This window comes from Bubalus bubalis, chromosome 23 (genome assembly GCF_019923935.1).
Source record: "Bubalus bubalis isolate 160015118507 breed Murrah chromosome 23, NDDB_SH_1, whole genome shotgun sequence".
NCBI classification, from domain to species: Eukaryota; Metazoa; Chordata; class Mammalia; order Artiodactyla; family Bovidae; genus Bubalus; species Bubalus bubalis.
In genome coordinates this window covers 12,861,877-12,876,309 of record NC_059179.1, presented here as the reverse complement: position 1 = coordinate 12,876,309, position 14,433 = coordinate 12,861,877, and the positions used below count along the sequence as shown (strand labels likewise).

The window sequence follows — 14,433 nt, the reverse complement described above, 5'->3', positions numbered from 1 at the left end:
ATGGTAACAATAACCCTGTACTCGAGACAGCAAAAGAGACACAGATGTATAGAACAGTCTTTTGGACTCTGTGGGAGAGGGCGAGGGTGGGACGATTTGGGAGAATGGCACTGAAACACGTATAATATCATATGTGAAATGAATTGCCAGTCCAGGTTCGATGCATGATACAGGATGCTTGGGGCTGGTGCCCTGGGATGACCCAGAGGGATGGTACGGGGAGGGAGGAGGGAGGGGGGTTCAGGATGGGGAACACGTGTACACCTGTGGTGGATTCATGTCGATGTATGGCAAAACCAATACAATATTGTAAAGTAATTAGCCTCCAATTAAAATAAATAAATTTATAATAAAAAATTAAAAAAAAAAGAAAATAATACAATAGATATTTCAGCATGAATGACACAAATTAAAAGTATTATTGCCCTGTACCCCAGAGTTAAAGAATATGAGTCCTTAACAAACTAGAGAATATAACATAAAAGAAGTAGACTCACAGATAAGGAAAACAAACTGAGGGTTACCAGTGGGGGGGGGCGAGGGAGCAGGGGCAACACCGGAGGGGACAGCAGGAGGCACAAACTAGAGGAGGCGGCAGACAGGCTCAGGGTGCACTGTAAACACGGGGCATGGCCAGCATTTTTTTAACAACTGTAAATGGAAAGTAACCTTTAAAACCTGTACAAAAATTTAAAAATGTTTACGAATAAATAAAACATTTTTAAAAGCAAAAAAAACACACCCAAAAATAAATTCGCAGGTTGAGTTTGGTGTAAAGCTTTCTCCAATTTTCTTAGTATCAATATAGCATAAATGCACATACTTGTAAAAAAAGGCTACTTCTATTTAACATAATGATCCCACTATTAAAAAAAATTATTACAAATTTGGTTGAGTCTAGTACTTTGAGATTTTCACTATAGTTTTATAAAAATCAGTATTAGGTTTTCAGGGGCTTCCAACTCAGAGGAATCCTATTTTAAGGACATCATGGAGGTAAGAAGCAGCAAAGGAAGAGGCCAAGTGTGATTTTATGTGCACTTTCCCTCTCCTCCACAAATTTTATAGCAATTGCTCTTAGAAAGGACTTGGACTTCATGAACATAATGAGAGAGGCTTAAAACAAAAGATCAACTAAAAAGTCAATCCTTTAGCAAAAGTTTCAATAGTCCTCAAAATAATCACTTTTTGAGCAGTAAAACTAAAAAATAATAAGCCATATATACCAAGTGAAGCTGAAAAGCATGAACTTCAAAATGAATAAGAAAGATTTTTAAAGAGTCTCTTGTATTGAAAGATCTTACGTATACCTGCCATTTATCACTTAATGCAAAGGATAAACAAACTAGTCTTTGTTTTTCTCCTAAAATATATTTAAATTAATGTAAGGGGACAGTCTTTTTTTTTAAATGTTTTACTAGGTTTTGTTATTTTAATGGCTTGAATATAAGATTGCTTTTATAGACTAGTGACATCTGGCTCCAAGTGAAAACAGTGAATCATATGGGGGTTCCGTTTCTGTTCAGAGTGGCTGATGGACTCTGAAAGGGCAGAGTGTCAACTGAGATGGACGGTTCTTTTCAGCTCTCACACTTGGCTTTTTTGCAGGCTGGAAGAGAATCATCATCTGCTTCTGATGTCCGAGGTTTCTTCACCGTGGAAATAATTCCAAAAGCAGTTTTTCTAGTTTCTATAAATCAAACAGGGAAACCAAGGTGCTTAAAGTTAAGATATGATTTAAAGAGGTGGTATGACAAGCATCCCCATGTTCAGTTCAGTTCAGTCACTAAGTTGTGTCCGACTCTTTGCGACCCCATGAACTGCAGCATGCCAGGCCTCCCTGTCCATCACCAACTCCCGGAGTTTACCCAAATTCATGTCCGTCAAGTTGGTGATGTCATCCAGCTATCTCATCCTGTGTCGTCCCCTTCTCCTCCTGCCCCCAACCCCTCCCAGCATCAGAGTCTTTTCCAATGAGTCAACTCTTCGCATGAGGTGGCCAAAGTACTGGAGTTTCAGCTTTAGCATCATTCCTTCCAAAGAAATCCCCATGTCACTGTGACGTACAGCATGAGTAAATGATAAACCTGCTGTGAGTGCTGATGCCATTTACTGCGATCGCCTTTACCTGCCCCTAGCTTATACAAATATCAGTATATTATTAACATCTAGTTCATTCCAAAGGGACTACCCTCAAGGGTAAAATTACAGGGCAAGTTATCTCCAATGGTCTGTCTCTAATGGCATCTCATGTAGCCAGAAACCAAGTTTCAGAGGTTGGGGCAGCACATGCATAAAGTGTGGTAGAGATGGATGAGCCAGGACAGCAGTACAACAGTCAGCTGTACTGATCCACGGTGGTGTGTGTGCTCACTTCATTTTATGGCACAGACCATTCATTATCTGTGTCCCTCACTAGATCATGAGTGTCTGTCTGAAGAATCAATCATATTATATGGCCAACATACAGCAATGCCTGGTTATTTAACAAATGTTTAAGAAATACTTGTTGAGTGAATAAAGAATAATACACATGGTTATTGATCTCTTTTGTGTTGTTGACAATGGACAAAGAAGAATGGAAATTATTAGATGTTTAGGTCAGGCTGGCAGCAGAGTTCAACTTCAGTCTAGCTAACTTCTGCTAAAAGTGTACTAAGGGGCCAGGCACTGTGTTATCTACAGAGGATTCTGAGAAGCCTAAACAGTGCTTCTTTCTACCCATACTGACAGCACATCAGGGGCAAATATAATAGTATAGTAGGAATGGAGACCCCACAAGAAGTAACCCTGCCTGGAGGAATCAGGACGGTATCACAAAAGAAGTAACACTATCATAAAAGAAGGAAAAGAAAAAGGAAAGTTTTCCTTTGCAAAGATATGGAGAGAGAGATAAGAAAATAATACGTAGGAGACAAGATGACTGGTGTAAAGGAGGAGTGTGAAAAAACCAGGGGGAAACAAGGCTGGAGGGGTAGTTTGTGAAAGGTCACAGTGCCACGAAGAGATTTAAACTTAGTCCTTAGGAAATGGGGAAGGATGAGGGAGGAAGCAAGACCCTTTGGTGACAAAAGAGATAAAATCAAAGGGACTTGATAAACACAAATTTAATTAAGACTTATTTCATGTAACAGAAAGTAAAGTCATTTCTAAAAAGTTAAATATTACCTTCTCATTTATCAAGATTAATTTACCAAGTCTACTAAATTTCTGTCAGTTATTTAAAAGCATTTTAATTTATAACAGGGACAAAACTTCTTTCAAGGTCATTACAACACCAACATAATCAGAGAACCTCAAAACAAACAGAAATTGCCTTAAATTTGCATTTCACCAAGAAAAATGTTACAGATGTCTATTTTATCACTATGATTATGAGTAAAAGTCTAAAAATCAGCAGAATAAATATAAAAATTAAATTGTCAAAAGCAATTAACAAAAATGTTTGTAACAAAACAAAAAGGATTAGTTTCAAAATTATTTTAGTTCCATGTCAGAAATATTCTTTTTTTAATCACATGAACATTTACTTTTTAATCTAAGCCAACAAGATTATAAACCACTGAAAAACAAGATTTTTATTTAGTTACTAAAGTAACTCTTTTAGACCCTAAACCTCTTTTCTCTGTCTTGACCTTAAAACTGCTATTCACTGGCTGCTAGAAGCCCACAGGACTCATCTAACTTTGATTCTTTATAGCAAGCCTTCCAATGTGGAGAAGGCTTCCAACTCTTCTGTTTTCTAGGTATCTACTCCTGCACTATTTTCAACAATTGCTCTCATGATAGGGTTTTCACACCCTCCAAGAATTAACCATCTTTTGGTAGTGCTTCTGTGCAGTGGTGCCCTTAAATGTGGCACTCAGGATGATGCAGGTGCCAGTTGGGTCTTACCAGTACAGAGGATGACAGTGAGGCTTTGAATCCTCTTGCCTCAGAATAGAGTAATTCTTTTCATGTAAACTTAGGCTCTCACTGTTTCCACTGTTTCTCACATCTATTTGCCATGAAGTGATGAGACCAGATTCCATGATCTTAGTTTTTTGAATGTTAAGTTTAAGCCAGCTTTTTCACTCTCTTCTTTCACTTTCATCAGGAAACAATGGAAGCAGTCAGAGACTATTTTCTTGGGCTCCAAAATCACTGCAGATGGTGACTGCAGCCATGAAATTAAAAAGACGCTTGGAAGAAAAGCTATGACAAACCTAGACAGCATATTAAAAAGTAGAGACATTACTTTGCCAACAAAGGTCTGTCTAGTCAAAGCTACGGTTTTCCAGTAGTCATGTATGAATGTGAGAGTTGGACGAGAAAGAGTGCTGAATACTGGAGAATTGATGCTTTTGAACTGTGGTGTTGGAGAGGACTCTTGAGAGTCCCTTGGACAGCAAGGAGATCAAACCAGTCAATCCTAAAGGAAATTAGTCCTCAATACTCATTGGAAGGACTGATGCTGAAGCTGAAGCTCTAATACTCTGGCCCCCTGATGCGAAGAACTGACTCTTTTGAAAAGATCCTGATGCCGGGAAAGATTGAAGGCAGGAGGAGAAGGGGATGACAGAGGATGAGATGGCTGGACGGCATCACTGACTCAATGACATGAGTCTGAGTGGACTCCGGGAGTTGGTGATGGACAGGGAGGCCTGGCGTGCTGCCGTCCATGGGGTCACAAAGAGTTGGACACGACTGAGCGACTGAACTGAACTGAACCTTAGGCTGAATTAATAATCCTAGTATCCCACCACACGACTGTCTCATTGATCCCAATGTCAACTAAAACCACGGGAACTACAATTTATCCTATAGATGTGCTATTAATTCTACAGGGACAGAGAGCATAAACTAGGACTGTCTGGGGCACAACTAGAATGACTGGGAATGCTATTAGAGTCCACGAGACTTCTTTTAGTTTAGCTTCCATAAAAGCCTAGCTTTAGATATAGCTTATGTTGAATAGCTGAGGTTCTTGAAGTCAAGAGTAGATTTTCATATTTTTCCCTATTAAATTTTTAACATTAGTTTCCCTTCTTTGTCTTAGTCTGTTTTAGACCACTAATTGTTACCCAAAATCTTGATGATACTTAAACGTTCACTTAAGATAGACAAAAATAATGGCAGAACCACCAGTTTGAACTATTTCCTAATTTCAGAAAATCTTGATAAAAGTTCTAATTTGGTCATTCCCAGAGCTTATATGATGGGACTAGGTTATGTATATAATAAAAGAATCTCTAACTAAAAATGTTGAAAACAAAAGCAAAATCATCTAATTCATGGTAAGTCAATACAGCAACCAGTTCTGCCAAGCAGAAATCAGATCATTAAAATCCAGACATAGTATACAAGCCCTCAATAACTTAACTACTCTTTTAACCTAGTCTTAACTACTCTTAAATAACCTAGTCTTCATGTATCAACCAATTCTGAAGCTTAACACGCATGTGGATAGTATCAAGTAAACTGCTTTCTGACCATTACCACTACTACTAAAATTTACAAAGAGAATGCAGATAAAAACAGCAGATCAAAAGTACAAACTCTTTTCCTTTTAAAAAGCCTCTTTTTCATTTTCCAAAGTCCTGGAATGTCAAACACTTCTAGTTCAATTTTTATCATCTGATGAATAAGAAATTCAGTGCCTTCAAGTAGCAGAATTAGGGTAAGGAGGTAGATATATGTAAATGAAATGTGAGTAAAAAAAAAACGTGGAGTCTATGCATACTTGAACATGGAAACAAAAAATGAGAAAAGAACCACAAGATGTAATAAATGTGCAAAGTTGTGATCCGAGTTTGCTAGCTAGATCTTTAAAAATGTATTCGGTGCTTTTGTGTTCCTCATCAATGGCTTAACATGTATTTTTCACTTTTCACTTCTCTCAATCAGTGATTTTCAGCAGGGAAAGCATGTCCCTCTGGAGAAGAAAGGGCAATTAGAGGCCTATCAAAATGTAGGCAGGGATACATATGTAGAGCTTGAAAGAATGCATTCAACACACAAGGCAAAGTATATTCATTCCACACACTACAGAACATAAAGCCTGAAGTGAAGGGCAAGAAAAGCACTGATGCACATGGCTAGTGGGTTCAGAAAAGATGATTTTAAAGGAACTCTGAGGGGCAGGATAATAAAAGTTGATATGGCTCAACTGTTTGACAGAAATGACTGGCTCTTAACATGACCACTCTGATTCTGTTGGAAAAACGTGCTCACCTCCATGCAGAAGCACTGCCCGGCAGTTGGTGGACACTGCGGCCTTCGCATCACTTTCAGACAGCCCAAACAGCAACCCTCTGGGGGTCGTTAAAGATTTCAGCCCAGAGTCAGCCGAGGACACCAGACCAACAGAAACATAACCAACAATGCCAGCTGCCCTGGCACTGAAAGAGACACTTTAATTTTACAGTTCTTAGCCTAAATGGAAAAAGCATTTGAGAAAAGGCTCATTTAACTCTAAACTTTTACTCTTCCCCCCTTTTCTACTTTACCCTTCATCCAGAAAACAAAAGGATAAAGCACTTTAAGCCTGATGTAATTTGTTTTTGAAATTCTTAGTTGATAGACTTATAGTTTTAAAACTCTTGTTAAAGTTTAATATACTAAATTCCAAATTTCCTAAAAGAAAATTGCAATGACTTCTTATTCAGAAAAGGATACAAGTTTGCCACATCGTATGGGCCTCTTATTTCTAAAGGCTAAAATAAAATGAACAAAAAATAGATATGAGAGAAGTTATTCATAACATTTCAATGACTTCATCTGCAGTAAATAGGATGCTTAAGTATCTAAAAATAAGGAAGTCAACTGCATAAATTTAAGTCGTTATAATTTTGATGGGTTTCTTACATTTTTGAAAATATAAAAGATCCTTGAAAAGCATTTTACAACAATATGAAGGAAAGACTATTTATATAAACAAAATTTGAAGCCCCAAAAGAATGGGGATAAATAGGGATAAAATTGCTCTTCAGCAATTACAATGAGCAAATGAAGTTTAAAATGAAAACACAACCTTTTATTACATTACTATTTTAATTTCTACCCTAGAAACCTTTTAGTTTTAAAACTTGAAAAGTGAAAACAAAGTACTTAATGCCAGACTTACCCTTTCTGCAGCACTAGATATAATTACATTCTACAAAACAGAAAGTAATCAACATTAATCTTAGATAAATGTGGGAAAAAACTGAAGAGTCTTACAATACAAATAACCAGCAATCAAATTTTTAACATAAACACCAACTTCTTCTTAAGATAAGGTACATAATTAAAGTGATGGATGAAAGACCTCATGTCAAACTAAAAGCAGCCTAAAATAAGAAACAGAACAGGCCTTCCCAACAGATCTTAGGAAAGATGAATCAGTTTAAAAAACTAGTTGAAAAGGGCATGTAACCTTAATTCAACTCAATGATGACAAATAATTGCTCTCCAGACTATTCTTTCACAGGAGGTAAATGGCCAATTCTTTACTGAAAGATAAAGACTTTCAACACATCTTTCCCACTTCATGTTATTTTTCCCTAGAGTATTTTTCTTTCTCTTAAAACCTGCAGAGCCTGTTGAAATGGTAGAATTTGTTCTTGGGCCTTGAGAACTTTTTGCTCTAAGGATCAGCTGGATAACCCCAGTATATTAATAATAAACAATCAGATTTGAAAACCATCCTAAAATTATGGAACCATACCTTGCCTTTGCAGACCTGCATCAAATTGAGGGCATTGGAAATTGTGTACCTTCTCATCGTGGAGTCTTTGATAGCAGGGCTATAGAGAAGTTCAAAGCCCACTCCTCGGTCAATTGCCTTCATAGGAAACAAAGAAAAGAAAACTGTTAAGGCTAACACACACTGTCTTATTTTATTTTCACTGAACTTCCCTCTCACCTCCTTCCTCACCCTGTCCCTCCTTGCCTAACTCCTGCATGTCCAGGTATAGCTTTGAAAAAAGGCATATTTGTGCCCGGATGGCACCATCCATGGGAGAAAAAAAGATCTTTGGCTCTATTTGATCAACAGAGTTTATCTGAGCTGTGGGGAACCTGACTTTATATAAACAGCCGAGGAGAGCAACATCCCAGTGGTGTGGCAGAAGGGCTACTACTCCATGAACTATCAAAAGGAAATCGGAGACGTGTTCCCTACATGCAGGGTAGACTGTTTGCAAATGTAGTGAACCAACTAAGTTGATCCAAGAATGAAGAACTCAAAAACATCCTAAGAACAGGAGCAGAAGGCGTCTAGGGTAAGGGATTTAGTGTGCACATGCTGAAGGAAGACACACAAACAGCCAAGAAGTGCTATGTGCCAGGCTCTGTGCTGAGAGAGTCTTCTGTATTTACTCAACACCCACAATGCCCAGAAAGCACTACGGCAGAGACAGCTAACTGTCCCGCTCTGATCTCCCCATTTTCTTTACCAATGGAATCAGTATCTTAAGCGGAGCTCATGAATGCCCAGCAAAAACAAGGAAAGCAGCCTGCATCCCTGACAATATTGCCCAGCTTGCAAGCTTGGCCTTCTACATGAGAAAAAGAAACTTTCTTGTTTAAGGTGTTCTTAATAGGGTGGAATCCACAGGTATCCACAGGTAACACCTTATTTAAAAATTTTAGATAGATGAAATACAGACTCATTACCTGAGCTCCTGCTTATAAGATGATTTTAATGCGAACTGCCTTAAGCTCATCAACCGACTGTTCAGCCTGGAAGAGGTGGCAATGGGACTAAATCCACCCCTACACTATTCTGCTTCCCTGAAGAGTGATTTGCATCTTCATCCATTTACAAGAGGGGGGTTTCAAGCCAGCTGTGCAAGGGTATGGTGAGCAAAAGCTTACATGGTTCTTCTCTTCTAAAAACTTCCAGTTTAGTGGGGGAGACCATCAAATAATTACACAAAAATTAAAAACTTCCACTGTGCTAAGTGGAGAAGCAATGGCACCCCACTCCAGTACTCTTGCCTGGAAAATCCCATGGACGGAGAAGCCTGGTAGGCTGCGGTCCATGGGGTCGCTAAGAGTTGGACACGACTGAGCGACTTCACTTTCACTTTTCACTTTCATGCCTTGAAGAAGGAAATGGCAACCCACTCTAATGTTCTTGCCTGGAGAACCCCAGGGACGGGGAGCCTGGTGGGCTGCCGTCTCTGGGGTCGCACAGAGTCGGACACGACTGAAGTGACTTAGCAGCAGCAGCACTGTGCTAAGTAAAGTCAAGGAGAAGTCTAGGTGTAGGTGAGGAAGGACTTAAATCAGTTAAACAGCAGAAGAGTGAAGCACTTGCGCAAGGCAGGCTGCAGGGAGGGGTATATGAAGAGGCTCCAGGGCTGGAGGGAGCGGTGGAGTGTGTGGAGAAGGTCAAAGGCTGGGGAGGAGAGAATGAGGAGAGACCTGTGGTGGGAGTGGAGGCTAGAAGAGGATGGGAAGGGCCAGCAATGCCGGTCTTTAGAACAGAGACAGAATTAATCTTGGTAGCCACACAGAGCATCTACGGATTTTCTCATGGAGGTGATGATTGGAGTCACAATGGCTGCAGTGGTCTTTTGAAGGAACAAAGTAAGTAAAGCAGGCAAAGACCAGGAGGTAGATGGGCTGGGACCTGTCCAGCTAGGACGGCTGGAGGTCTATTCCTGAGTGTAAAAAGTAATGCAAAACACCTGTCTTCTGAATACAGACTTCTTTTCTCATCCCCTAATCTCCCCTTTCCTCTTCGTGCCGCCTCGAGGTGCCCAGATTTTACTTTAGCTCCCCTCTATACCTGATCCTAGTTTAATTAGCACTTACACCCTGTCTTCCATACTGCAACCTCCCCCTCTCTTTTTCAACAGCTTCTTCCTGCCCCCAATTCTTTGTCTTGTGTTGATTCTATCTGGGAATGATGTCTGTTATGATATTCTTTGTGGCACAAAGATATACCCCATTCTCCCTGTCTAGCTTGGACATTTGGAAGCTGGCATCATGATACTTCTCAGTAACACAGAGCTGTTCTTTTATATAAAAAGCATTTAATATATTAATATTCTGAGGGAATAAATAGTAGCTTATGGAAAAGAGGTCATATGATAATGCTGTTCACTATGGATTATCCATCATAAAAGAAACCAAGGTTAACTTGGCAAATTGAAATTCACAGATAAACCAAATCATGTCTTTCAACCATATTCTCAACTATCCCCCTGGCTGTTTCTCTAACCAAAACTACTAATTAGCCAAAGAGGCTTACTTACATGTACTTCTTTTCCTCATCCCTCTAGCTGCTGAACTAAAGCACAGGTCAGTAAGATGCAGAAGAGGAGAAGTAAAAGATGCAGGTGACACACACAACTAGGGGACCAGGTCCCAAGTATTCTTGCTACTCCCCACCTCGCGCCCCCTTGGGGACCAGAGCAAAAGAAAAACTTCTTCTTTGGGCATAGAGAGGGTTAAATGGACATAATTATCCACTTAATTATTTTTTAAGAAAAAAGTTCTGATTCTGATCTTAGTACATTAATCAAATTCACTTTTAAAATGGAAAGAAAACTCGGAAACTGAAGATAATGTGCTACTGAAGGCTGTGAACACTTCTTTCATAACACTTTATTCAAAAATTTTAGATAGATGAAATACAGACTCATTACCTGTGCTCCTGCTTCCAAGCCCATTTTAATGTAAATTGCCTTAAGCTCATCAACTGATTGTTCATAACAGCCTTTTCATAAAGAATGCCAGTGCCTGCTTGATTAGCTTTTGTTTGCATCTCTGACCAAAGGTTCTGGAATAAGCAGATATTTCTTTACTAATGAGAAATAAGTCATAACGATGCTACAAACCAAGAGCAGGTGTGTGACGTGTGAAAAGAGATAGTGGCGGTAAAATCCCAAGAACTAAAGCAAAGCTTAAGAGAAAGAAGAGAGAAAGAAAATAGGGGGTGGATTACTGGGACGATATACAGATTCCCTGTTTATTTCATGAAAATTAGTTCTTTACTAAGTTGCAAAGGAGGACACTCTTGGTGTATTGTTCTTGAGACAGGTAACTCGTTCATACGATTCACATATCAAGTAACACAAGAAAGCAACAAAAAGTCTTAATTGTATCTCTGCCCCTGTTTGCCCCACCCCCGTCTCCCACAATCACACTTATTAATTTCTTATGTCTTTTCCCCGAGTTTCTTCATACGAATATAAGCAAATATAAACAACATCTGTTTTCCTGTTTTTTACCCCAAAGATAGCATACTACATTGTGGTTCTGATTGAAGGGTTTTCCATGTCAGCTCCTAACTTCAGCACTGCTTTAGAGCAGTGCTCCATTGCAGAGGTATGGCATGCTTAACCAAGCCTCTCATAGTTTTGAGTTGTTCCAGTATATCTGTAGAATAAATGCTAAGGTGGGATTGCTGGGTATTACAGGTTGAATTGTGTCTCTTATGAAGGTTATGTTGAGGTCCTAATACTCAGTATTTAGGATGTAACCTTATTTGGAAACAGGGTCACTATAGATGTAAATTAAAATGAAGTTTTACTGGAATAGGGCAGACTCCTATTCCAGTATGACTGGTGTCCTTACAAAATGATGACCACGTGAAGACACAGAGACACGCCGTAAAGACAGGCAGAAATCAGAGCTATGCAGCTGCAGGCCAACGACCACCAAAGACTGCCAGCAAATCACAGAAAGCTAGGAAGAGACAAAGCAGGATCCCTCTACTGGTCTCAGAGGGAGCATAACCCCATAATGTCTTGATTTCAGACTTCCAGTCTCCAGAACTGTGAGTTGATGCATTTCTGTTAGTTTAAGCCACCCCATTTGTGGTACTTTGTTATGATAACCCCAAGCAACTAATACACTAGGTCAGAGGGTAAAGCATGCATAATTTTGATAGCTGTTGCCAAATTATCCCCTCCCTCATATGGACTGCTCCACTTACACAGTTAAAATCAAAGTATGAGAACCCTTGCTTTCCCACAGCCTTACAACCATGTATCATCAAACTTCTGGGTTTGTGCCAATCAGATAGGTGATTTTTGATGTGACTTTCTCTTAGCATGATGAATTTAAGCATATTTTCATATGTTAACAGCCTATTTGTATTTCCTTTCCTGTGAAATGTCCTTTTCATATTCTTAATCCATTTTTTTGGATTGAACATCTCTCTTTTTTAAGGTGATCAACTTCTGCATGCATGCTTAGTAGCTCGGTCATGTCTGACTCTTTGTGACCCCATGGACTGTTGTCCGTCAGGCTCCTCTGTTCATGGGGATTTTCCAGGCAAGAATACTGGAGTGGGTTGCCATGCCCTTCTCCAGGGGATCTTTCCAACCCAGGGATCAAACCCAGGTCTCCCTCATTGAAGGTGGATTTTTTTACCGTCTGAGCCACCAGGGAAGCCCTATCAACTTCTAGGAGCTCTTTATATATTAAAGAGACTAGCCATTTGTCTATGACATAAGTGAAACTATTTCCACCAGTCTGTCATTAGTCTTTCCACTCTGTTTCTGATGGGTGGTGGTTTTTTTTTTTTGCCACACAGACATTTTTTGATACTGCCAAGTTTGCTGGCACTGCTCCAAGCACTAAATCCATAAAGTACTTAACACATTTAGGTTCACAGTATGTGTGATGAAAAATAAAGTTTATAGAGCAGTCACACCCAACTCAAGGATATATGGAAAGATTCCTGGAACAACCTCATTGCTTCAGATACTATTTACTGGATTTCTTTCAGTGGGGACTAATTGGACCAAGAAGACAAATGCATTAGAGTTCGAGAAAATGCTGAAGGGAAAACTTCACAAAGAGAGCATGAAAATAGCTCAAAAAACTTTTAGTTGTTGTTGAATGGCAAAACACTGTTTAAAAAAAAATCAAAATGAAGGTGAAGATAGGTGTTGCTTAAAGAAAATTCTTCTCAAAACCTGAATTCATAAAGATATTTTAAAATAAGAAATTACTCTGTGCTTAACAAAGAGCTCTGCTGTAATTTTAAATAACATTTCCCAAGAGGAAAATGACAGCAGATTTAGAATCAAAGCTTGAGTACAAATCCCAAGTTAACCTTTCAGAGAGATGTGTACCTGTTGCGAGATGCAAGCTACCTGAGTCTCAATTACATCACCTGCATAATGGAGAGAATTAACATCTACCCCACCTTAAAGCTGTGGGCTGAGAGCAAGTGTGAGAGAGCTTAAACCTTAAAATGCTATTAGAGGTCATTTGGTTATCCAAGAAAAGGAGCTGAATTCAGCTTTCTTGAAACCCAACTATAACAAGATAAAATGCTTCTATTACAAGTTACTTAGACTTCAGAGGAGGTTTGTAGGAGATTCTAGAGGGAATTAACATAACTGAAATTATGGTGCCCTAAGCATGTGGTGAAGATACCAAGAGGGATGAAAGCTGCTAAAAATTATATATAAGGAATGCTTTGGTATGTCTTAGCTCCTGGGCCCTGCTTCATAATTGCAACCTTCTTTTACTTCTTTTTTTAAAGCTGTATTGAGGGATGACTGAAAAATATCATGTATATATTTAAAGTATATAATGTGGTCATTTGATATACATATACTCTACATCAGGGGTCCCCAGGCCATGGACCAGCAGCAGTCATGGCCTCTTAGGAACCCGGTCACACAGCAGGAGGTGAGCGGCGGGCGAAAGTGAAAACATCTATCTCTTTCCCCAAGCCCCGAGTCCATGGAAAAACTGTCTTCCAAGAAAACAGTTATTGGTGCCAAAAAGGCTGGGGACCATTGCTCTACAATGTAGAATGATTACCAAGATCAAGATAATTAACATAACCATCACCTGATGTAGTTAGCATTTTTTTCTCCTGTGGTGAGACTGCTTAGGATCTTCTCTCAGCTACTTTTAAGTTACAATACTGGACTATTACCTATGGTCGCCCATGCTGTATATTAGAGCCTCGGAACTAGTTCTTTTTCTAAGTGAAAATCTGTACCCTTTGGCCTAAAATCCCAACTTTCTGAGCTGATAATTCTCACATGCCTTATGGCCAGGAGGTCAAGACTAATGAATTAAGTATCTTACTGCTCATTTTTTTTTTTTCACCACTCCATCCAAACTAAGATCTGTACCCAATACTGTGATCCTTATAAACCAAGCCAACAACTTATCATGGTCAAAGACAAATTCATTCCAAGGGCCAAAAGAGCATGCAAGGACCAAGACTTCAGACTAAACTGTTCCCCACATTCACTACATCTTCTATATTTTCATGGGGAATGTATTTCCATACTTTAAGGATACAGTTCCAAATCCATAATAGGTATAATTATCAGGTATAAATAATATACACACATCTATACAACAACTCTTTATTTACCCTGTACAACAAACTCGATAACTTTTATTGTATCAATATGCTTTTAAATTTAGTTAATTTAACTTTTAATTCCAGTTTCTCTTAAATGAAAAAGAGGTGAATGAAAT

The 14,433-nt window shown here is 39.1% G+C and overlaps 1 protein-coding gene across 1 annotated transcript in view; it reads right to left on the bottom strand.

The window, feature by feature from the left end:
- Positions 1–1,146: 1,146 nt before the first annotated feature.
- Positions 1,147–14,433, bottom strand: part of RPP30 (ribonuclease P/MRP subunit p30) — a 28,297-nt gene continuing 15,010 nt past the window's right edge. Inside the window, exons 7-11 of the mRNA XM_006052089.4 lie at positions 7,688–7,804; positions 7,106–7,135; positions 6,658–6,695; positions 6,214–6,293; positions 1,147–1,690 (exon numbers count right to left, since the gene is read on the bottom strand). Of these exons, the coding sequence (XP_006052151.4) occupies positions 1,581–1,690; positions 6,214–6,293; positions 6,658–6,695; positions 7,106–7,135; positions 7,688–7,804 (375 nt within the window). The 3' untranslated portion in view covers positions 1,147–1,580. The remainder of the gene's footprint in view (positions 1,691–6,213; positions 6,294–6,657; positions 6,696–7,105; positions 7,136–7,687; positions 7,805–14,433) is intronic.